Source organism: Megalops cyprinoides, chromosome 19 (assembly GCF_013368585.1).
Source record: "Megalops cyprinoides isolate fMegCyp1 chromosome 19, fMegCyp1.pri, whole genome shotgun sequence".
Taxonomy (NCBI): Eukaryota; Metazoa; Chordata; class Actinopteri; order Elopiformes; family Megalopidae; genus Megalops; species Megalops cyprinoides.
This window is the reverse complement of record NC_050601.1, coordinates 2,009,168-2,034,563: the sequence shown is the minus strand read 5'-3', so window position 1 is coordinate 2,034,563 and position 25,396 is coordinate 2,009,168. Positions and strand designations below refer to the sequence as shown.

At 51.1% G+C, this 25,396-nt stretch overlaps 1 protein-coding gene across 5 annotated transcripts in view; it reads right to left on the bottom strand.

The window, feature by feature from the left end:
- LOC118794101 (brain-specific angiogenesis inhibitor 1-associated protein 2-like) overlaps positions 1–25,396 on the bottom strand; it is a 65,523-nt gene that overhangs the window by 21,805 nt on the left and 18,322 nt on the right. For all 5 annotated transcript variants that reach the window (XM_036552256.1, XM_036552257.1, XM_036552259.1 and 2 more), the window contains exons 2-6: positions 24,744–24,819; positions 20,273–20,359; positions 8,957–9,018; positions 7,816–7,887; positions 4,507–4,644 (exon numbers count right to left, since the gene is read on the bottom strand). In XM_036552256.1, the coding sequence (XP_036408149.1) occupies positions 4,507–4,644; positions 7,816–7,887; positions 8,957–9,018; positions 20,273–20,359; positions 24,744–24,819 (435 nt within the window). The remainder of the gene's footprint in view (positions 1–4,506; positions 4,645–7,815; positions 7,888–8,956; positions 9,019–20,272; positions 20,360–24,743; positions 24,820–25,396) is intronic.

The following is a 25,396-nucleotide window of genomic DNA, read 5'->3' as shown; positions in this document are numbered from 1 at the left end:
ATCCCACAACAGCACTACGGCACACAGCATAAACCCGCTGTTAAAATGTGAAGGGCCTTAATGGGCTATTAAAAACAGCTTTGCTGTTATTACAGACAAATAACACTTAGGGAATCAGAGGGCGGGTGGTTCTCTCTTTCTGGGGAAGGTCTGGGTAGACTTGAAAGGCGTTTCGCATACTGTAAGGGCAGTGACCCCTGTCTCTCCTGTCGGTAGGAGAGCTGGGGCACAGACCTGGCTTTGCAACCAGAAGCCCAGCACAGCGTCATTTCGAGCTGCCTCCCAGCTCCTGCTCCCAGGAGAACTCTTCACTTTTGCACAGAGGGATCAGCTTGCCAAGAGCACTCCTACAAAGCTAAAACAACTGTGAAAATGTTGCTGTAAATGCAAAATTATTTGACCTACACTAACATCGTATAAAACTATTTGATATTATTTTGGCCTGGGCAGTTGCTGATACAAGCTGTGTTGGATGCTGGAGTTTACAGGTAGACATGACCCCCCCCCCCCCCCCCCCCCCCCCCCACAGAGCAGAATAAACCTGAGGTGAAATGAGTATGAAATATGGTGTATGCAAGTGTAACTCCCACTTCATACAGGCTTTAAGAACTCAGCTGTGAGACCAGCAACACGATTCACACGCAACACAATGTCTGGGGCCTGGAGCGGGAACAGCTAGCTCTCCTAGGCAAGAATATTAATGGATTTAAACACATAGCCAAAAAGACAAAGAGAAAAATGATGCAACAGAAATCTGGGTTTTTCGCCTTCTTGAAAGACAAAGATAAAATCAACAGACTTCAGTAACATGGAACACAGGAAGCTTCCATCGAAAAAGAGCGACTTTTCTGCATTCATGACACTCCCCACACAACCATGCGGGTCTGTCCTCTGGCCTCACTGACCTCAGATCAGTTCTGTGATTTTCCACCAGCAGCATTCCTTTCAGGAGCCGATTCCCCAGGAGAGACACCACCTCTCACCCAAATCACCGCCTCACCACGGAGTCTACAGTACATACAGCAGAGACTCTGTGTGTGTGTGTGTGTGTTTGTGTGTGCGTGAGAGTGTGTGTGTGTGTGTGTGTGTGTGTGTGTGCGTGAGAGTGTGTGTGTACGTACGTGTGTATGTATGTGTGTATGTATGTGTGTGTACATGTGTGGGTTAGTTTTGGCAGTATGCACTAGCTTCCACTGGCTATCCCAGCATGCACCAGCACTGACCCGGTCTGCACTGTGGGGTCAGGGGTGGGGTGCTGGGGGAGGAGGGCGGGCAGTCCCTGCACAGTGAGGGAGTCAGGGAGGGCAACACCCTGATCGGGGAACACACAGGACAAAGACTCTCCACGACGGCACCAGCAACCAGTCGGCTCTTCAGAATGGGTCAGACACTTCAGAGTAGAGCATTAAGAGGCAGAGCTGCAGATCAGGAGAAAGATGCAGAGGGTTTTGGGTTTGATTCCCAGAAAATCCTCCTGGCTTAAGTGGGCCATTTACCTCGGTAACTGCATGCATTTACAAAATTCCCAAATGCACTGCTGTACAACAGAACTCTCGAGTACAGGGCACAAACACCATCTTACAGTGCCATGCATCATTCACAAACACAGAAAAAAGCAGTGATTATTGTACTAATTAACACATTAAAAGCAGTGATTATTGTACTAATTAACACATTAAAAGCAGAGGTTGCTGTAATAATCAGAGAACACTTCTCTGCTGCAGGAGTGCAGTTTGACAGCCAGCTCTCCACACTGTGCAACCCCCCCGCCCCCCCCCCAGCGTAAATGAGCTGCCCTTTACAGTGGTCGCCCATGGCCTGAATACCAGCAAACAATCTCACACAGAGCCAAGACAAATCCCAGCGAAATATGCAATCGCTCCACGGAACAGGAAACCGAAGATTCATAAGGGCCACACACACACGCGCACGCGCACACACGCGCGCACACACGGTGAGTCACATGGTGTCAGTCTGAGCCCTGCTCGCTGCAATGTTAGCTTCATGCAGCGCACTCCTGCCCAGACACACCCCCATTACCACGCTGAGGAGAGAGAGAGAGAGAGAGAGAGAGCAGTACAGCACAGCCAAAGCCTAAACGCTCTGCTCCACAAGCATCCAAACACCACTCAGACATGGGCCTGCCTGCCCTTCCACAGCCATCTCACAAACACACTCCTCTTACTACTGCCGCCACCATCACCATTGCCACAATCATCACCATCACCACAACCATCACTATCACAACCATCACTATCACCACAACCATCACTATCACAACCATCACTATCACCACAACCATCACTATCACCACAACCATCACTATCACCACAACCATCACTATCCTCACCACCACAACCATCACCATCACCACAACCATCACTATCACCACAACCATCACTATCACCACAACCATCACTATCACAACCATCACTATCCTCACCACCACAACCATCACTATCACCAAAACCATCACTATCACAACCATCACTATCCTCACCACCACAACCATCGCCACCACCACAACCATCACTATCCTCACCACCACAACCATCACTATCACCACAACCATCACTATCACTATCACCACAACCATCACTATCACTATCACCACAACCATCACTATCACCACAACCATCACTATCACTATCACCACAACCATCACTATCGCCACCACCACAACCATCACTATCACCACAACCATCACTATCACTATCACCACAACCATCACTATCACTATCACCACAACCATCACTATCACTATCACCACAACCATCACTATCACCACAACCATCACTATCACTATCACCACAACCATCACTATCCTCACCACCACAACCATCACTATCCTCACCACCACAACCATCACTATCACCACAACCATTACTATCACTATCACCACAACCGTCACTATCACTATCACCACAACCGTCACTATCACTATCACCACAACCATCACTATCACTATCACCACAACCATCACTATCACCACAACCATCACTATCCTCACCACCACAACCATCACTATCACCACAACCATTACTATCACTATCACCACAACCATCACTATCACTATCACCACAACCATCACTATCCTCACCACCACAACCATCACCACCACCACAACCATCACTATCACCACAACCATCACTATCCTCACCACCACAACCATCACTATCCTCACCACCACAACCATCACTATCACCACAACCATTACTATCACTATCACCACAACCATCACTATCACTATCACCACAACCATCACTATCCTCACCACCACAACCATCACCACCACCACAACCATCACTATCACCACAACCATCACTATCCTCACCACCACAACCATCACCACCACCACAACCATCACTATCACCACAACCATCACTATCACAACCATCACTATCACCACAACCATCACTATCACCACCACCACAACCATTGCCACCACCACAACCATCACTATCACCACAACCACAACCATCACTATCACCACAACCATCACTATCACTATCACCACAACCATCACTATCACTATCACCACAACCATCACTATCGCCACCATTACATTACATTCATTTAGCAGAAGTGCATCCATTCAAGCTGAATGAGCAACAGTGTCAGACCAGGCTAACACCACTCCCAGACCAGTGAGTGTGAGCATAACAATATTCAAGCCCTACCACAAGTTAGATTGTGCAACCTGACTAGATTAGGGAAACCAAGTATACTGCCATACATCACAGTCACTAAATCACAGAATCCAAAACCCATTGCACTGCTACGTGTAAAATGAACAGAAAAATAAACACACCATCAGAGTCATCACTATTATCACCATTAGCATAACTGTCATCATTATCAACAACATCGTCATTATTACCATCATCATCAAAATCACCGTAATCATCACCAACGTCTTAATCCAATGCTTGGGGTTTGAATTACACCCCCTCCTTGACTGCATGACTGACATGGAACGTGAACCGATTTCTTTATTCCGAGGCTCCTCTTTAAAAGTCATTCACAGACTGCAGATACAGCGGCTGCCAGAAGCCAGTCAGAGCGTAGCCTTCTGAAATGGCTGACGTCTCTGAGAATGAGCGGATGTCTGTGAGAATCCCAGGGGAAGGCTGCACCTCCACAGCGCACCCCGGAGACATGTTACTGCAGCGGGGACGGCAGTGCAGCTGATGAGCTGGCTGGATCACCTGTTCGGGGGGAACCGAAACAGCAGGAACAAAAAGAGCACTTTCACGGCCCTGCAGGAGTTCTGTCTGCTTCCTCCGCAGTGAATTTAGCAGCTTTTATTCCTCACCCACCTGAGGATGGGCACACAAAGCGAGCTCACATTCCAGCACGCTGCCCCCTGCTGGACTGGAGCATCCAGCCTCACCTGGGGGGGGGGGGGCTGCCCCTTTGTGGTAACCTTTGACCCCCACTGCGCAATGCACACAAACACGCACGCACCCTTTGTTGACCTTTGCCCTCTGACCCCTGGCGGCTCACCTGCATCTCCTTCTCGCCGTACTTGGCCGGGTTCTTGCTGCCCTGGCTCTTCCTGCGTAGCTTCTTCAGCTCCGCCTGGCACTTCTCCAGGCTCTCGCCTTTGCTCTTGTGCTCCATCTGGTACTTCTTCAGAGCGGCCTGCAGGGGGCAGGAGAGAGTGTCAGGGCCCAGGAGTCACGCACAAAAAAAAAAAACACTGTTTAATTTGTACAGAATTATCCTATCCAGCATAGGCATCTTAAATGGATATACTGTACAAATGAGACTGGCATTCTGGACTCGGAGGAGTTTCAGCTGTTGATAATAGAATTATATTTCAATTTGAACAAACAGTGTGAATCTGTGCAATCTGATTATGCCAGCCTGGCTCTTGCATACACCCATCTGTTGCTTTTAGTCATGAAATCCATTCAATTCATCCTCATACGGTGGAGGGCCCAGCAAGAGACAGTTCATCAGAAGCAAGACACTGCACCCCACAGTACTTCCTGTCCATGCCCAAAGAGTTCCAGCTGACGCTTACAGAGTTCCAGTGATGGCTGTTCCTTATGAATATTCATGACCAAGCTGACCTGGAACAAATTTTGGTTCTGAACAATTGGCATGCTACTACAATTCTACAGACATAAATAGTGATTAGAACAGGAAACAAACAGCCATCTTTCTGTTGATGAATATCTATAATCATCTGCTGTCCCCAGAACTCCTGATAATACGAATAGATCTTCCGGACATCATCTTACTGACACATTATCTCTGCCAGCCACGGTCAAATAATCACCAACATGGAAGAGACCCGTGTAACACCCTGGGAGCTGTGGGAATCTGGCTCCAGTTCTGCAGAGACTGCCAAAAGCTGGGCTCTGAACACCTTATATGGCTTGTTTGTGAGGTTTGTTTAAACTATTCCTGACCACCAAGCAGTTAGTCATTTTCAAACATATCACAGTGTGTTTGCACTAGCCTTGATTCAGCTGTACCCTAATGTGCTCATGGGTATTTATTTATTTACTTTGCATTTTATAGGACCTGCAAGTAAACCGCATCATCAGCCACTTACAAAAGATACATTCAAGAAACAAAGAGTCCTTGCCTCACAGTAACCAAAGAATGTAGAGACAATGCATTTTTTTTTTAAAAAATCAATATTAATAATCAATGACACAGCATTCCATTATATGCCCACGGAAACCACCAGCTATTTCAGCACAGCACCGAAACCCCTGGAATCTCTGCAGTGCTTGGAGCAGGGATCTCAGCGACTGATCATTTGTCAGATAGACTAAGCCTTTGGGTATCAGCATTCCATTTCAAATCCCTACAAACGTGTTCATGTCAAACGCAGGGTTTTTTTTCCAGCTTTTATCTGATCTGCTTCTGACTCATAATTCAACAGCGTGGAACAAAGCATTCAATTAGCTTCCCTTCCAGCCCGCTTTAAGCGGGAGGGGAGCAGGGCATCGTGGGTAATTGGTGAAAGAATGAGAAAGAGAAAAGGAGAGGAGGAGAAAGGGGGGGGTACCTGAGGTCCCTGGGGCAGTATGAGAGCAACCCCGAAGCACAGGTGAAACAAATTAACAGAGATATTCTGCAAAAAGCCAACTTCATTACCAAACAGAGAGAATGGTGTGTAAAAGACATACTTAGTTACTGCCCCCATTGCACAGCCGTTAACAGAGGGGAAGACGGTGTAAAAAGGCTGCTTCATCAAGAGCGTCTGCTAAATGCCGATAATGTAATTCCTGCCCCCAGTAACACAGTTAACAGAATGACTGTGTGAAAGGCCTACTTAATTACTGCCCCCACTGCACACAGCACAGTTAACAGAGAGAATGACTGCGTAAAAGTTTACTTCATTACTGCCCCCCGGGCACACAGTGCAGCTAGCAGACAGAATGACTGTGTAAAAATTTACTTCATCACTGCCCCCGGGCCTGCAGGCTGCGTCTCCAGCGCCGACACAGAAATGATTACATAAGAGAAAATGAAGAGGCCTCGCGCCAGGTAACGGCACGGTCTGGCACAGACAGTGATGAATAGCCGGGAGACTGTGCGCTTCGAGGGAGAGGACAGAGAGGAGAGCGAGCCCCTGCAATCTGCAGCTCCGCCTCCAGCGCACGACAGCCCAACCACATGACCTTCAAACAGCCCGAGCCGGAGCACGGCTGGCTTCGGGGCTCAAGTCTTATTTTTTTCTGTTTGCCGTTTTATTTGTCAGCCCAACACAAGGTCCAGAAACACGCAGGAGATTGTTTTTGCAGGATAAAAGGATTTCTTTTTGCTGTTAAAAAAAAAAAAAACGTTGGTCCTTTGCCCTCCTCCTCCTCCTCCTCCTCCTCCTCGTTCTCCGTGGTAAGCCACAGACCCTGTTTTTCCCCTCATGCACCTCAGTGAGCCACTGAGGCAACGGCAGAATGGTTCTAATGAACGTTTTTTCCCTTCAAATTGTCATCAAATCCATGTACATATGCAGGCAGGGACTCAGCGGAGTTCTGCGCCGGCATCCTAAGCCTAATTTGATCCTGTCGTCCGATAACGATTTGTTGACACATTTCCGCCCCCCCCGCCCCCCCAAGCGCAGCTGCGAGTGGCAACGTGGCAGACGACTCATTGGGAGGATATTACTCCGAGCGATATTACACAGATTAATCTGACGTTTATTCTTTGCCATTATTTTTTCCCTCCCCTCCCCTCTCCACAGCGTCTCCTTGCAGCTTGTGAATGTTAATATCTTGACACGTTTCCAGCCTGCTTCATTTTGCAGTTTCGTCCAGGGGGAGATGGCTGAGCGTTCGAGTGAGGAGCAGACACCCCCCACCCTTCCTCTCCGCCTCTCCCCCCACGCCGAGCAGGCTCTCCACGGGGCACACGGGGTGGGGGGGGGGGGGGTGTAGGGGTTGGTGCGGATGCTGCTGTAACCTCACGCTCACCGTGTTTGGCACGTACGCCCGCACGTGTCACAGACTGCAGGGCAAACAGTGACACGGCTTCCATCACAGTTTACATTCCCATTGTGTTCACTAAAGACAATCCGTGTACAAGCTCCGCTCTGAACCGATCGGCTTAGCTTCTCCGGCTAAGCTGCCACAGCTGGCCAGGAGCAGACATCCGTCATGTGCAGACACACACAGATCCTGGCCCAGTGCTGTGTGGTGCTCCAGAGTTCACCTCTCAGCAGAAGCACTGCGCAGCTCCTCCCCAAAGAAGCGCGCCCACTGAGAGCACCCCAGGTGTGTAGCCCCTCTGGTTAATGGGCAACATGCTCAGGTGAGTGACGTGTCAGGAGGTGGGCGGGGCACAGGTACTCACGGTCAGGTAACGGGCGTCAAGCTCCACCTTCTTCTCCAGCTCCGTCAGCAGCTCGTTGTGGAAGGATTTCAGCTGAGGAGAGCAGGACAGGCATACAAAGAGTTAACTACGGCATTTCGGCCCATGATCACCAGCCAACAAATAAGCAAGGGAACAAAGAGCAAGCCAGTGAACACTCCAGCCCAGCGCACACTCCAGCCCAGCGCACACTCCAGCCCAGCGCACACTCCAGCCCAGCGCACACTCCAGCCCAGCGCACACTCCAGCCCAGCGCACACTCCAGCCCAAGTGCACACTCCAGCCCAGCGCACACTCCAGCCCAGCGCACACTCCAGCCCAAGTGCACACTCCAGCCCAGCGCACACTCCAGCCCAGCGCACACACAATCAAGTGCACACTCCAGCCCAAGTGCACACTCCAGCCCAAGTGCACACTCCAGCCCAGCGCACACTCCAGCCCAGCGCACACTCCAGCCCAAGTGCACACTCCAGCCCAGCGCACACTCCAGCCCAAGTGCACACTCCAGCCCAAGTGCACACACAATCAAGTACACACTCGAGCCCAGTGCACACACAATAAAGTGAGAACACAATCAAGTGCACACACAATCAAGTGCACACTTCAGCCCAACTGCACACTCCAGCCCAAGTGCACACACAATCAAGTGCACACACAATCAAGTGCACACACAATCAAGTGCACACACAATCAAGTGCACACTTCAGCCCAACTGCACACACAATAAAGTGAGAACACAGGCAAGTGCACACTCTAGCAAGCGTGTACTGTAGCCAGTGAACATACAATCAAGCGGACACTAAAGCAAGCAGACACTGAAGCCCCATTCGCTGTGCAGGTGTTTTAATGTTGTTTCTGGAACTGGACTCCCTGCATTTTCCCTGCAAAGGAACAATGTTGTTCAGCGAGTCTCACAAGAGGACTCACAAGAGACCTTCCCAATAACTGGAGCCAGAGAGGGCTGATTCAGCCACTGGCAGGGTTCACAGCCAGTTCAGGTGGCCTTTGATTTATGTTTCTTAGTGTGGGCAGGGCAACTCAAAGAGCAGCAGCAGCACACCAGGGACTCGACCCCACAACCTTCTGGATCAGAGTCCAAAGCAGGAAATAGTGTGGTACCTACCATGTCTTCGAGCTGCACCTGGATCTGCCTGTGAACTTCGGCCATCTGAAACAGCACGTCCCCTGGGGAGAGACAGCGGACACAAGAACGAAATGAAAAAAAAGAGGGGAGGGTGGGGAAAGGAGAGAAAATCATAGTGAGAGAGAGAGAGAGACTGGTAACTAATCCCCGCAGGGCTCGCCGTAGTCACCAACGTGCAATAGGACCATGCAGCCACACAAACATACACACACACAGAGGACATATGTGGAAGCAAGGGGTGGGGAGGACGCAGGACACAGCAGAACATGGACCAGGTCACACGAGGGTTAAAAAAACACACAGAACAATTAAAAACCACGACAACAAACAGGATGGAGGAGAAAACACAAGCAACGCTACAAATCAAAAAAAAAAAAAGGAAAAACAAGTCAAAAGCTTTCCTCTGAGATTAAAAAAAGGAGCAACGTATTTCTCCATGATGATGTAACTGTGAGATTTTGGAAAAGAATCAAAGGCTTAATCTTTTGATTTGATTAATCTTCATGAGAGAACCATAACACAGCAAAACTCTGAAAAGAAGGGCAGAACAGAAAGAGGGAGAGAAAGAAAGAGCAGTAAAAAAAGTAAAAGGTAAAAAAGAATAGAAAAAAGAGGAGGGAGAGCCATGCAGCTAGGAGCGAGAGTGTGTGGTTTTAGGATACCTACATGCTGCCTCTTCTGAATGTGCAATGCGTTGTAAAAAAGGAACAAAAGATCTAGATTGAGCAGAATAACAGAGCAACACAGACCTGGAGACACAGCGAGAGGAAGCTAACCCAGAGCAACGAGACACACAGGAAGTCGCTCAGCACTGACCAACCCCCTCAGTGAGGACCAGAGAGGTGCGCCACACCGGCCCTCACTGCACCGACGACATAAGATGGCTGACTGACACTGTCTGAGGAAGGAGTAAAAGTATGGCTTAGGCTTCGGGGTCAGGCCTTGCGTATGGGCAAGTGTATGTGCATGTATGTGTGCCGTATGTACCTGTGTATATACGGTGTGCCTATGCTGTGCACGTGTGTGTGTGTGTGTGTGTGTGTGTGTGTGTGTGTGTGTGTGTGTGTGTGTAGTATATGCAATGTGTGTGGTGTGTGTTGTGTTTGTTATTAGAGTGATGTAGAGAGTGTGATTCTGAGCACTCCATTTTATACCTGTCAGTTGGGGGAAGTGGGGGGGGGGGTAGCTTTTCTAATCCCTAACCTACAGTAAGAGTAGAGCCAGGGCATTGTTGGATCACATCCCCCTGATGGGGTCTAATCCTAAACCTACAGTGCCTGCAGTGCCAGGATCTTTACCCTGCAGCTGTGTCCGATCCCTCTGTAAGGGTCTCTATGGAGCCATTCTGCCTTTCATGCATGTACCACGATAAGCTCTTCAGCTCCATCACTTAACCTGCCTTTACACATGCTACCGCAACCCGGGTACCTTCAGACAGCCAGTTAACCTGGATTCCTGCAGCAGGTATCCGGAGGTGCAGACGCATTATGTGGCAGATTTAAGCTGCTGCATGCAAGCTGGCCTAGATAAGGTAGCTGCCTGCGAAGTCAATTAATAATGGATGAACAGCACTGCTTCGGAGACGGGAGGTAAGACGAGGGTCCGCTCCCGCTCGGAGGGCGCTGCACGCCCCCGTCTTCGGAAGAGCGGGACCGCAGGGCGTTTCAGGGGATGGCCGCACCTGTCTGAGTTCTTACCAAGGGGGTTCCGACCGAGCTTCTCCTCTCCAAACAGCAGAGTATGTATAATGCGGAGTACTACACACAGATGGGGGCTCATCTGAGCGAAAAGGCGCTGTCAGACTCTAACCGACGAAAAGCAAAAACTCCACTCACAGCGGCGGGCGGCGTCTTTCACCAGCACACGCAGGAACGCACAGTAATTAACATAATTAACACTAATAACGAGCCCCCCCGACACACACGCACACACACACACACACACACACACACACACACACGCTCACACACACACCCCCACCCACCCCAGGCCCCGTGATGAAACAGGCCGCATTCACTGGGAAGACAGAGCAGGCACACAATGATGACCTCATCACTGTTTCCCCAGTCCCTGTGGCAGCTGCTCTGCCACTCCGCAAATCATTCTGCTGCTCACTCCCAACAGGCCACCTAAGCCGCTTACCGATAATCAGGCCAGATCAGTGGCTCCGGCTTACAGATCAAAGCTTATTGTTGTCTGCTCTTAGCCGGAGTATCAGTCAAAGAGCCACCCCACTCATCTTTAAACAAGTAAATCGCTCCCCGCTGCACTTCATTCATGAAAATTTGTGGCGTTTTTTTTTTTTTTTTCCCCCAGCTCATTTTTTTCTAAATCACAAACATGGAGAGGTCCTGGAAAATCTCTCTAACCCACAGAGAGTGTAAGTCTCCAACAGGGCACTTACAGTCATGAGTGGGACTCTTAACCTCGATTGCCTCAGCACATTACCAGCTGTATGAATGGATCAGACGGAAACGAGGCAGGTTGCCGTGGAGAGAGACATCTGCTCGGTAAATAAACATTGTGATGTCATAATGATACCAGTTGTGAGACTGTTTGTGAATGGATCCGTGAATGGACCAAAGCCTTTGAAGTGAGTAGATTATCTCCTTTCTAATCATCTTCTTTGGGTCAGTATTTGAGTGAAAAATCAAGATGATCGACCTGTCTTGTTTGATGGCACCTACAAGAGAAGAAAAGGAAGCTGTGTGTTCCTATGTGCTTCCTGTTGATGAAAGTGAAGACGAGCTTTGCACAGCAAGCCCTGGGGGAATTCCTCACTGACTGTCACACTAATGTGTTGCGTTGGCAGGTAGAGTGCTTAAATCAAACAAAAGAAAAGTTGTCTCCGCTGCGGGCTGATGTGACGGAACACAGAGAGAAGTACAGTGAGGAGATTCCTGAGACTGGGCCCGGTGCAGCTCTACATACCGCAGAGGCTAAGCCACTGTCTGACAGACAGGCCAGTGCGGCCACAACACGCTGTTACACACACTCTCTCACACACACACACACACACACACACACACACTCTCTCACACACACACACACACACACACACACACACACACTCACACACACACACACACACACACACACACACACACACACACTCACACACACACACACACACATACACACACACACACACACACACACACACACACTCACACTCACGCACACACTCACGCACACACTCACGCACACACTCACGCACACACACACACACTCTCACACACACTCTCACACACACTCTCACACACACACTCACACACACACTCACACACACACTCACACACACACTCACACACAGAGTAACAATCACAATGGCCCTGTGATGAGTGGGCAAGCCCAGACTCAGAAGACAGAGAGCTTAGAGCCTGTCAGTCATGTGTCAGCAAAGCCAGGCCCCACCCCTGTAGCCACGCCCTCTACCCACATCCTGCACACTTCATCCCTGTCAGGCTGCAGACACACCCCAGGCAGTCAATAACAGCAGCTGTGCACAGACCTGCGCATTCATGTCAGCACAGGGCTGAGAAACGCAGGAGAGAAACGCAAACATCTGACTCGCTTTCCTGGATCGGCTGTAGCGGCTCCCATTAGGAAGGCATGTACATAACCAGGGTGGAGGTATTACCCCGACAGAGCTGCACCCCTGCCTGCCCCGTCCGTAAAAGGCCAGGTGGGCAGGCCAGCAATGAGTCAGCAAGCCGAGGTGTCATGTGCCGCACAGCACGCGCGGCGTCATGGGAACAGCGGAATGTTTGCTCTCGTCGCTACGGGCCGAACCGCAGAAGGAGGAAACGCCCGCTCCGCATTCAGAGATAAGGCTGCAGGAGGAGGGTGAGTCAGTGTGTGAACGGGGTGAACTGCCATTCAGTCAGCTGACACCGGCGTTGCCACGGGGGTGGAGGGGGGTCACGCTGCTCCCGGTCGTGCCGCTCTTCTGACGCGTGCTGATGATGCGTTCAGGCTGCGCCCGTGCCCGCGTCTCTCGCCCCTTTCTGCGGGAGCAGAGAGCAGGCCGCTGCATGCGTGCTGAGCAGCAGCTGGGACCGCACTGTGCGAGCTCAAACACAAACAAACCCGGATAATCCCGCCTGAGCTGCAGGACCACCCCCCCCTCGGGTCAGCTGACAGGCCCAGCAGCTGCCCAGCACCCCCCCGGGGCACACCCCCCCCGCCCCCCATGACTCAGCATGCGGGTGAGGGCGTGTGGATTAGCCTGGGAGATCGGCTCTGAGAATAGCACAGTCACCTGCACGCACATCTTAGGGTGCCAGGCCAGGGACCATGCCTTCTAGCAGAGTGATGTCACCGCCTCCTGCTGGGTCAGGTCAGCGGCCGGCTGGAGATCTGAGATGGGGGGCGGGGCTAGAAACAGAGGTGGGGCTAGGAGCAGGTGATGCTGGTCCACAGACGGCTAAGCTGGATCGCCTCACAGGGCCAGGTGGAGAGCTGGCTGACATTCTGCCACCGTTCAACACCACTTTCACGGTCACAGCCTCCCTCCAGCTCGGTGATGCTCTTCCTGCAACATTACGGCAGCGTTTCTGAACTGTTCTGGCAATGTCCCTGCTACCTCCTCCTGTGTTTGTATTCTCATCTCGCCCCGGCAACGCTCCAGTGAGGTCCGAGTTATAAACAGCCACTGGTACAGATTTATCCATGTACTTTACGTTATACTGCATTCCTTTAACAGACACTCTTACCCAGAGCGACTCCCGGCACAAGAGTACAGAAGTGTATCCATCAAAGTTAAATGAGCAACATTTAACCAGACTAACGACACTACCAGACCAGTGAGTGTGAGCACTTCACCATTCAAACACAGAGACACATACGACACCGTTGGGGGAAATGGAAATCAATTGCCTGGCCTCCAAATTAAGGGCCAGACGGACAAACCCTGTCAGTGCCTCTCCTTGGCCCTCTGACCCTTGATCCAACATGATGTGGTTGGGTAAATGATGGAAATCACAGCCTTTCTGCTGCTGTGTGCGGCTGACCACGCTGAGCTGACCACCACATGCCTGTGCCACCTCAACCCAGCACCCCGAGGCTGCACACATGTGCACCCCTACAGATAAATATGCTGAAACATGTGCTTTAATGTAGGAGAGAGAGGCAGAGAGAGAGAGAGCAAGAGAGAGAAGGCAGAGAGAGAAAGGGAGAAATCTGCCCTTAACAGAATACGCTTGGCGTGTTTTGGCTAATTGAATCCTCCCGGGGTGGCAGAGAGGCAGAGACTCTGGGGATGGTGCCAGCCTGCAGGGGACAGGGAAACGGCTCTCCTCAAGGGACAGCGGGGGACCGCGGAGATCCGACGGGCTGGGCCTGAGAGGAGCACAGAAACTCACACCGCTGCCAAGCTGGGAGGAGCACCATGTACCCCGCGACACCTACCTCAAAAACCTGCTGACAGAGTACATTATGCATTAATTACAGGATGTCATGCACCAGCAAGCGCTGGGGGAGGGGTTCCAGGAGACTCTGCAGCTGCTGCGTCTAAGAGCAGTCAGGTGGGTACAGGGGACACTGGATGACCCAAAAAAAAGTATGCGCAGCTGAAGACATTCCACAGGCAGTGGCTGGACATCCACCTGCGCAGCTGAAAACATTCCACAGGCAGTGGCTGGACAGCCACCTGCGCAGCTGAAAACATTCCACAGGCAGTGGCTGGACAGCCACCTGCGCAGCTGAAGACATTCCACAGGCAGTGGCTGGACATCCACCTGCGCAGCTGAAAACATTCCACAGGCAGTGGCTGGACAGCCACCTGCGCAGCTGAAAACATTCCACAGGCAGTGGCTGGACAGCCACCTGCGCAGCTGAAGACATTCCACAGGCAGTGGCTGGACATCAACCTGCGCAGCTGAAAACATTCCACAGGCAGTGGCTGGACAGCCACCTGCGCAGCTGAAGACATTCCACAGGCAGTGGCTGGTAAACAGCCATTTGCATACCTGAGCGCACAGACTGCCTTTTCCAGAGTGCCTGGGGTTCCACTCCCAACCCTTTCACATCACAGAGAGAAAACCGGAGAGAAATCAGAGGAGTCAAAGGAAGCGAGAGTGTGACAGAGGAAGGAGGGGGAGAGAGAGGGAGAGAGAGAGGGAAAGAGAGAGAGAGAGAGGCACAGGGGGGAGAGAGAGAGAGAGGGAGTGAGAGAGGGAGAGAGAGAGAGAGAGAGAGGGAGGGAGAGCGAGAGAGAGGGACAGAGGGAGGGAGGGAGAGAGAGAGAAAGAGGGAGAGTGAGAGAGAGAGGGAGAGCGAGAGAGAGGGACAGAGAGAGAGAGAGAGGGAGAGCGAGAGAGAGGGAGAGAGAGAGAGGGAGAGGTAGAGAGAGAGAGGGAGGGACGGAGGGAGAGAGAGAGAGAGAGGGGCATCAAAAAGGAAACGCTAATTATACAATGTCTCAGTGGTCAGACCGGAGTCTCCTGCGTGCGTGTGTGCGTGTCCGTGTGCAAGTGCGTGTGTGCATGTGTGTGTGTACCTTTGTGTCAGCCCAGAGTGAATGGCACAGTAAGGTAGTCTGTGGGCCACTGAGAGACTTCCCAGTATGCAATGCAGCTCTCAGAACTAGATCAGGGCAGAGCAGGGGCTTGTGGGAGTGCCGAGCAGAGCTAACCAGGACGCTGCCACGTTCTCCTTTTAGCAGGGGCAGGTGGTGGGGCGGCTCAGCACCATGCACAGCACAGGAGGGGCTGTTATCAGTACCCACGTCTTAAAGGGGGGTCCACCATGCTACCCCCTCTGATCCCAAAACAGGAACCTTTGCTCCTAAAATCCCAAAAAACACATCTGCCTACCTGAGAGGACCACTAAAAGTAATTACCTGGAATAGGCTCAAAACCAGGTTGCAAAAAAGACCATTGTTAAATCCATTTATACCTATTATAAAAAAAATGAAGAAAAAAATTTTCATCTTTCATGTTTTCTACCCCCAAAAAAGTGATTACTGAGTGTGGATCTTGCTACCACAGAGAGTGTTATTTTATGCCTGGATATAAAAGGCACTTGTATGAGAGGAAATTCAGAAAACAGGGTGTAATCTCACTGTAGGAGTAAGTGTCCACATGGAGCTACTCCATATACTACCCATGAGTTCTGTATGTATGTGCCAGAGAAAGAGAGAGGAAAGAGAAGGGATGTGGTGGGAAAGAGAGAGAGAGAGAGAGAGAGAGAGAGAGAGAGAGAGAGAGAGAGAGAGGGGGGTAAGTAGGGGGAAAAGGAGATTCAGAAATGAACAGTGAATTCAGTGGATTTATCTGACTGGGCAAAATGACCAGTGGAGAGGCGCGCACAGACACACACACACACACACACACACATGCTGCATCCCCTTCAGTCTGGGGGGGGGCTGAGGATATTCTTGGATTCTGACAGAAAGCAACACTGACCTAAAGAGGGTCGTGCAATCACCAGCATCATGCTGAGTATGAGCTGCCGGCTCTGAGCGGTGCTGATGCTGCGTTCTCCCTGAATCTCCTCATTTAGCGCAGAGGAATCGCTCCGCCTGCCGTGTGCATTTGATCTATTTCGATCACGCCATGCCGCGTCGTGTGAAATCCCAGAGCTGGTCTCTCCTCAGCTTTTCTTTCCTCAATGGGAAGGATTAAAAGTTACGCGCCAAACTCGACAGCACTCTTTAGGGAAAAGACTCGCTGAATGAGCATTCATGTCTCGTAATGGGGATATCTGGCTGTGATCTCCCAGGAAAACCCCCCACTCGCTCACATCTCTGTTAAAGGCGTGTGTGAGAAACATGCACTACCAGGCTGCTGCTTTCTGAGGGGCGTGTACCTCTGGGTTTATGCAGGACAGCAAAAATGCAACCTTAACTTTCAATTCTCCAGATTCCACAAAAAGTGTTGAGTCTGGGAAAAAAGTGCCATGGTTCTGATCCAGACCCAGAGAGAGGGGAGAGGGAGTGCACAGAGTGCTGGAAGACTGGGGGAAGGAGCACTGTGAAATAATAACCTGCTGTCTGGAAGGGATGTTGATAGACACTGTATCTGCTTTCTTAAGCTACCAGCGGGATTCCAGTCAGAATTAAGTGGTGAACCGTGTGTGTGTGTGTGTGTGTGTGTGTGTGAGAGAGAGGAAGACAGAGAGAGAGAGACAGAGGGCGAGAGGGAGAGTGTGTGTGTGTGTGTGTGTGTGTGTGTGTGTTCATCATGCATTCAAAACGGTAGATCTCCTAGAAAAAGCCAATGTTGCGCTGCAGCCAACTGGCAGCAGTATCTCCCCTCTGCCCTGGAGTAATGTCATGACAATCTCATTCCAGTGCTCTCCGGTCCTGACGGCAGGGAGTACCCTGAGGTCCACACAGTCAGCACTGAATCTGGCCTGTGAGAACCCCCCAGGCCAACAAGCTTCATGCACAACATTCACACAACCTTGCAGGAATGCTCTGAGAACGGAGTGTTAGCGCTCACACGACAGCAGTGGCAGTAACTTCGCCAGGTGCGGGCACGGACGGCGCACAGGTTCCAGGTTTATTTCCATTTCCATTTCTGCCAGGTGAGGCACAGCTACATGCTCAGGATCACACAATACGGGATAACTACCCACAATGAATTTCCTTTTATTCTCCTTTTCTAACCTTTATCTCTCTAACTTCTCCATCTCCAACTGTATATCATTAGGCTCTCGGTCACCACAGCAACCACTGCCGCAATGCTGATGTGCAACAGATGCAATCCTTCAATACACTCAAATGCAACAACTCTTTTTCACACTACAAGTCCCACAGTGCCCTGGGAGAGCAGCTGCTGAATTCAGGCCCTGAATTCAGCTGGGTGACTCACAGGTGTGAATGAGAGCCGCAGGATGAGGGTGTCCTTCTGACGCTCCTACCCCCGGCCCCGGAGGAATGAGGACAACCTGTTCCACTGCTGTGAAAGATGCACCTCTTTCAGCTGTACGTACTGGGAGACAGAGCGTAGCGTTGTCCAGTAATGCTCGGCTCAGCACTGAACCCGCCCGTCTGGGGGGGCGGGGCGGAAAGGCTGGGATTTGGGCCTGCGGTGGTGGGGGAGCGGCAGGCCCAGAAGGGTGTGGGTTCACAGCCCAGCACAGAGGGGGTGGGGGGGTGCCGGGCGTGGTGCTCTTTCCACAGGGTGGAACTGTTTCCTCCAGCAGACAGACAGAAGCTCTCACATACATCCCAGACACCCCAGAGAGTTGTTACAGCAGGGAAAATAAAACACACACACACACACACACACACACACACACACACACACACACACACACACGCGTGTGATAAACAGCAGCTTGGACCAGGTGTGAAAAACAGCACTTATTATTACTGTTACTGCCATCAGGGCTCTGAGCCCCTGCAGCTCTCATTCCTACAGGGAATCTGCAGGACTGAGCGAGAGACTGAGGACAGGAAACAGACAGGCAGACACTCACAAACACACAGCCATACACACGCACGCACACACGCACACACACAGACACTCACAAACACAAAGCCATACACACGCACACACACACACATGCGCACGCACTCACACACACACACACGCACACACACGCACACACACACACACACACACGCACACACACGCACACACGCGCACACACGCGCACACACGCGCACACACGCGCACACACGCACACACACGCACACACACGCACACACACGCACACACACGCACACACACGCACACACGCACACAGACACTCACAAACACAAAGCCATACACACGCACACACACACATGCGCACGCACTCACGCACACACACACACGCACACACACACGCAGACATACGCACGTACACGCACAGACACACAAACACACACAGACACACACACAAACACAGACAGACACAGACACACACAGCGGATGTACTGGCAAAAGCAAGCCCTGGCAGGATACAGTCCTGCCCACTGGAGTCCAGAGGAGATTGTGCTTATTAAACAGGGACCAGCTAGAGCAAACACTGTTCTCAGATCAGATGTACCCAGACTGCTCCCTGAAATGCACCTCCATCGTTTCTGTGCTTGATAAGAAAGGATCACTAACGCAGGCTGGATTCAGATCAGCAGGTTTTCTCCCCCTTTTTTGTAAGAAAGAGAAAGGGAATGTATTCAGAGGACTCTATTCTCTATTCAACAGGCGCTGATGGAGAAATGACTGGAAAGCTCAGACAGATAATAAAAAGAAGGGAGTTTGTTTTCTGAGTAATAATACAGGCAGAAATGGCTCTCTCTCTCTCTCTGCCGTGCTCCCTCCCTCCCTCAAGCGCTTCCCACAGCGGCCATCACTGCTGCAGTTTACCCAAAATGCACGTTCATTTCCACCGGTCTGATGAGAAGATATCCAATCAAAAGCCCAAAGACACTCCTCAAACCACCAAAGGATCGTTTTTTTCCCCAGCATGCAACAGTACGACAGGCCTGCCGTACCGCACCCATCGTTTTCGGCGGAAACACGTTCGAACCCGGTTAGGGAGACACAGATACGGGGTCGGTCTCCGGTGGGTAGCGAGACGGGGTTTGGGAGAAGGGCATTCAGAACGCTGAGACCGTGAAGGAGTCCCTCTCCTGAGGGACATGCAGTCTGTTTCATCTGTTTACACCACTTCCCCACACGCACACACACACACACGCACATGCACACACATACACATACATACACACACACACACACATACACATACACATACACACACACACGCACTCGCATGCATATACACACACACACATAGGACTGCATGCACGCGGACACACACACACCAGCCATCTCGTACTCCGCAGCCTGGCGCCAGAGCTGAGCAGAACCAGCCCAGCTCGACCCAAACTGCTACACACACACACAGTGGTTCCTCACAAATGAGGGTGTCTGTTTCACATGTCTGAAAAATATCCCTTCCAGTGAGGAGAGGGAGAGAGAGAGGAGCTTCATTGCTGTACCAGTCTTTAGAGAAATAAAGTCCATCATGCACTGAGACGGAGGGCAGTCAGAGGTGCACTGTCTGAGGGGGAGGGGGAGACTGAGACTGTGCTTTGGAATAAGAGGAAACGGTTATGCACTCAGGGGGGCACAGAATAAAGGGGATAGTATGCGGAGAATGATAAACAAAAAGCAAATACTGCTGTAACAGATATCCCAAATACTGGTAATGAACCGTTCCTGGACTTGCGTGTGCGTGTGTGTGCATTTTGAGTCATGAGCTGGCCAGTATCTCCCCCCACCCAACCCCACCCCCACTCAGCCCATCCCCGCATTTCTCCCTCCAACCACCAGAGGGCTGTGACCAGATCTGAGGACTCACCAAGGTCCTTCGAGCCCTGACTCTCACTGGCCAGCTCGCCCATCCTCACCAGAGCGTCGAAGTAGCCCTTTGCAGCGAACGTCACACCTGCAGGCACAAAAAGAAAGGGGGGGGAATGACATCAGGGAGACGCACACGTCAGCGGAGGACGACAGCCAATCACATCCTTCAGATCTACAGCCCATGACCGTGAGGGAGGCAGAATACACAATGACCACATCTGCCACAACTGCTGCTAATAGTGTAGCAATGATGAATCCCTCTAGTTATAAGGTGTATTTTTACTTATTGACCAAATTGTTAGGAGTGCTATTACCTTACTGTCATATATATACTATATCTAATGGTTTAACCAGCTAATTTGTACCTTGCCTGGCCAACCATTGAAATCTGGTCGGTCATGCAGTGCTTCTAATATTGACTCCTTATGGTTTTTTGCTTGTGTTGTATTCTACCTCATTTGTAAGTCACTTTGGAAAAAAGTGTCTGCCAAATGAATAAAAGTAAATGTAAATATACCTGCAGCCTGCTATATTCAGGAGGTTTACTACAATGTGCCTGTGGATCGATAGGGCATCGGCTACCATCAATATACAACCTGATGGGTAAGATGGCAGTTACCATAGACGTAACAGTGGGCCACCATGAGAGGGGCTCTATAATACAAATATAATGATGGATGGAGCTCTACAGATAGATCTCTACCACAGATGTAGATATTGGCCCCTGTCAGTCTGTTAGGATCGGGGTCATGTTGGTCTGGTGTTCCCTGTTCAGGACATTCAGGGGATGGGCAGGCAGGATCCCTAAACCTCGCGGCCAATCAGGAGGCCCCGCACAATCACTTACCCTCTTAATCAGCCCCAGAATTTAAAAAAGGTGCTTAGCATTGTGCCCCCCCTGTCCGTCCTTTGAGCTGTAAAAGAGACAACCTACAAAGCGACCACTCCCCCTGTCCTCCAACTGCAGGTGTTGGGGTGGGGCCAGGGCCAGCTACGATGACTGTGACTCCAGGCGACCAATCAGAGCACAGCAGAGCACGGCACTCCACAACCGCTTGCGCTATTCACAGCTGTTCACACTTTCCACCTCTCTGCACCCAGCCATGACACTCCGGAAAATTCCAGCTGCACACGCCGGATTAACAAACTGCGCTTGCACAACTGAAGGCATATGCTGCCCCACGTTTCGCAAGTAAGGGGGTCAGAAGAGGTTCACAGGCATATCTGAACAGAGAGAGAGAGAGAGAGAGAGAGAGAGAGAGAGAGAGAGAGAGAGGCTCTCCCCAGAAAATCAAAGCCACGACAGCTTCAGTTTGGTTTCTGTGAGAGAGGGCAGGTCACACCAATCAATGTTAACTGGATATATGCCTCCTCTTCGCCAAAGCCACCATGCTGCTTTCAGGACACGTGTGGCTGCTGCCGAATTGCGTCCCCTCCGGGTGAATACTGTGCTCTCATTGGTGGCTGATGAAGGCTGAATTCTGTCAGTGCAGGGGAGAGGCCTTCAGGCATCACCCTGTAACCCCCCCTCACTCACACAGCTCCGAACACCTACGGTTCAGAGAACTCGGAGGAACACTGAAGTTAATTGCTATACAAATGAAAAAGAGGTCACAGACACCAGCCTCCTGTTCTCGCTGATATTCTCCGGGGGGGGGGGGGGGGGGGGCTTAGCCAGCAGTGAAGTGCACCTCTCTCTGCATCTGCCTCACTCCTCTATCTACTCCCTCTCACCCAGATCCCTCCCCTCTCACCCCCCTCTCTCCTTTCCTCCCTCCCTTCAGCTCTCTCCTCTCTCCTCTTTCTCCTCTCCCTCTCTCCTTCACCCTTCACCCCCTGATCCCTCTCCTCTCTCTCCCTCTCCCCCAGCGCCCTCTCTCCTACCTTCCCACTCTCCTTCTCTTTTTCCACTCCTCCCTCTCTTCTACGCCCCCCTTTCTTCCTGTTGACACAGTGACCTCAGCCTGGAGGTGTGCACCTTGGTTCAGGTGTGGCTGAGAGTGAGTGAGTGAGTCACCTACATCACGCCTACAGAAACCTCACAGGGCGACCAGCTTCCCCTCCAAACCTCCCCACTCTGAGCTCTGAAGGCATCCCCTGGTTTCTTCTCAGCCAGAGTCCTGTGGTTTAAACCCTGGCAGCACACATTTTCACATGCATGTTTGGAAGCTTCCTTGATTCATACCTTTAAACCGGTTTTTATCAGAATGCAGGGTTTAGCTCACTCCCCCTGGCCTTGTCTTTGTTTTCTGTAGTGTTTATTCTAAGTAACCAGGTGCCCAAACTCTGCACATCCAAGGCTGCAGTGTGATCCATCCTTTCTATTTATCAATTAATCAATCAACCAATACCATCCCTTCTACCTATCAGTTAATCAATCACCCAACCAATAACATGCTCACAGTGACCCCCTTCTCAAAGCAATCACCCCTACGGCCTGCATTCCAGACAACAAGGCCGTTAGTTTGCCTGAGAGCCAGTTCAGCTGATTATAAAGTGTTTGAACACAGACTTCATTCTTCACGCTGTGCATTTGCGTTTCAGAATGTGGCCTTTGAGGGCAGTTCACTGTAAACGAGCGATTCATTAAAGCGACTCGGACAGAGCTCCTTCCGCCTGGCCGAGAGGAGGGAAATCAGAGTGCGCGCAGGGAAGGCAGGCCCTCATATCAACACTGTCCTACAGGGGGTCATCCCATCGCAGTAATGTTTTATAATACAGTGATATATTTTCCAAAAATGGGTGTGCAACTGGCAACACCACTGCTTTAATCTCTTTCCTACATAAGCCCTGCTGTCCTCCACATTCCACACACGTTTTACACACACACACGCACACACACACACACACACACACACACACACACACACACACACACACACACACACACAGAAACACACACACACTCTCTCTCCATCTCTCTCTCTCTCTCTCTCTCTCTCTCTCTCTCTCACACACACACACACACACACACACACACACAAACAAACGTTATCTGACCTCTGTCCCTGTGAGAAAACCGACCCGAATGACCCCAACACCACCCCGCTCCACACAGCCTATTCTCTGAGGGACCTCGCCTGTACAAACACTGACGCCACGGCAAGTCATCCTGTCTCTCAGCAGCCAGACACCGCACACTGTAATCACGGTGTTGCCATAACACCGTGGCAGTGTTACCACGCTGCCACAACGTCACAGAAACGCCCGGGTAACGCTCTGCTTTGCTTAAGCTGGGTACAGTCCGTTGCTAAGGTTTTCCGCTCATCTTCAAAGCGCTGCGGGTATATTTGTTGTCTGGCAGATGCTCAGGGAGCCGTTTTCCCATGATTCACGGCGGCGCGATGCAAGCCCACACCGGCCTTCTCGGCAGACTGTAATTCCTATTCTGTGAGGCAGAGTGAGTGAAAAAACAGCCCTCAGTGCACCAAATTACCCCGGGGCTGCTAACCCTCTCATTGGAGGAGGAGGTGATGAAGTCTGAAAATTATGAAATATTCAGTAACATGCACTTAAAGAGCTGGAAAATGTCTGAACATGATTAGAGAGGCCTCCGCTCTGTGGCTCTTTACATCAACAGCACACGCCCCTAACTACACACACACACACACACACACACACACAAAGACTCACAATCTAATGCTCACAGAAGTGCGTGAATAAAGGACACAAATGAACACAGTCACCACAAAAAAAACAGAACCAACAAAATAAAACCTCTGCAAAATTCATCTTCTAAAACAACAGGATGGACAGTGGCACTTTCCAAAAGATCCCAAAGTTTCACCTCTTACTTAACGCGCAAGTGTAAGCCATTAATTCCCCAGAATGCCCTGGGGCCAGACAGTACGCCCCCATCACTGCGCCCTGTAATGAATGGCCTCACAGCTGTGTGGTGTGGCAGTGGAGCTGGGCTCACAGGCCGAAATGCTGCAAGCTGGAGCCCGGAGTGGCGCTCCACTGCTGTACCTTAACTAAGGTACTCCACCCAGGCTGCTGCCCTGAATATGCCACCACAGAAGGGTCAAAGGTTTCTAAAGTCAGGGTACCCTGGTACCACAGGGCACCGCCTCAGAGGACAAGGCTGGATGTCTGTTTGCCAGGCTGATGTATTTAAGTCAAGTCATGTCTGCTCAGGACTCTACAGTGGGGTGGGGAGGGGAAAGGAGGAGGAAGGGGGTGGCAGTGTGGTGTAGTGGTAAGGAGCAGGGCTTGTAACTGAAAAGTTGCTGGTTCAAAAAGGTGCTGCACTGCTGCTGTACTCTTGGGCATAATGCTTAACCTAGAATTGCCCTAGTAAATATTCAGCTGTATAAATGAGTAATATGTAAAACTATGACTTATGTAAGTCACTCTGGATAAGAGCATCTGCTAAATGGCAATAATGTAATGTAGTGTAATGGAAAGAGGGGGGGTGGGGGGTGGTACGGAGCAGCTCAGGTGCAGGTAGGAGGAGCAGGCATACTTACTGGAGAGTGCCTTCTCGTAGTTCTTCCCCATGGCAACGAAGTTCCGCAGACAGGGGTTGAACTGCTCCATGATGGTCTGAGAGAGAGAGAGAGAGAGAGAGAGAGAGAGAGAGAGAGAGAGAGAGAGAGAGAGAGAGAGAGAGAGAGAGGGAGAGAGGCGTCACAAAGCTGCTGAAACCTGCACATTAGATTTAGCGCTAAGATACACAACCCCTCCGCAGTATGTCAGGGCTGAATGTGCTGTGACAGACGGGGAAGGAAGACGGAGCTCTGACAGTGAGCTCCTCCCCCTCCTCTGTGAATCGGAGCTCCGCTCTCCTCCAGGCCCCGTCCGGCACTCTGCCAAAAGCACAGCACACAGACCTGCTCACGCCTCCCCAGGGGGAACGCTTTCAGACCCCTCACAGCGTCACCGCAGCCATCCTCAAACCTTCACACTGTCGGGGGGGGGGGGGGGTCTTGTGGTTACGATGCAGCCCCCACACAACGATGTTGCCAGAGATCATCTATCACCGGAGATACTCAGGGTCTCTTCCTGCTCCAGTGAAGATCAGCTCACCATCTAAATGGCTGAGGCAAAGCTCCACTGGGAGCAATGAGACCTCAGATGCGGTATATTCTAAACTGAAACGTCCGCCCCACCGCCACCAAAT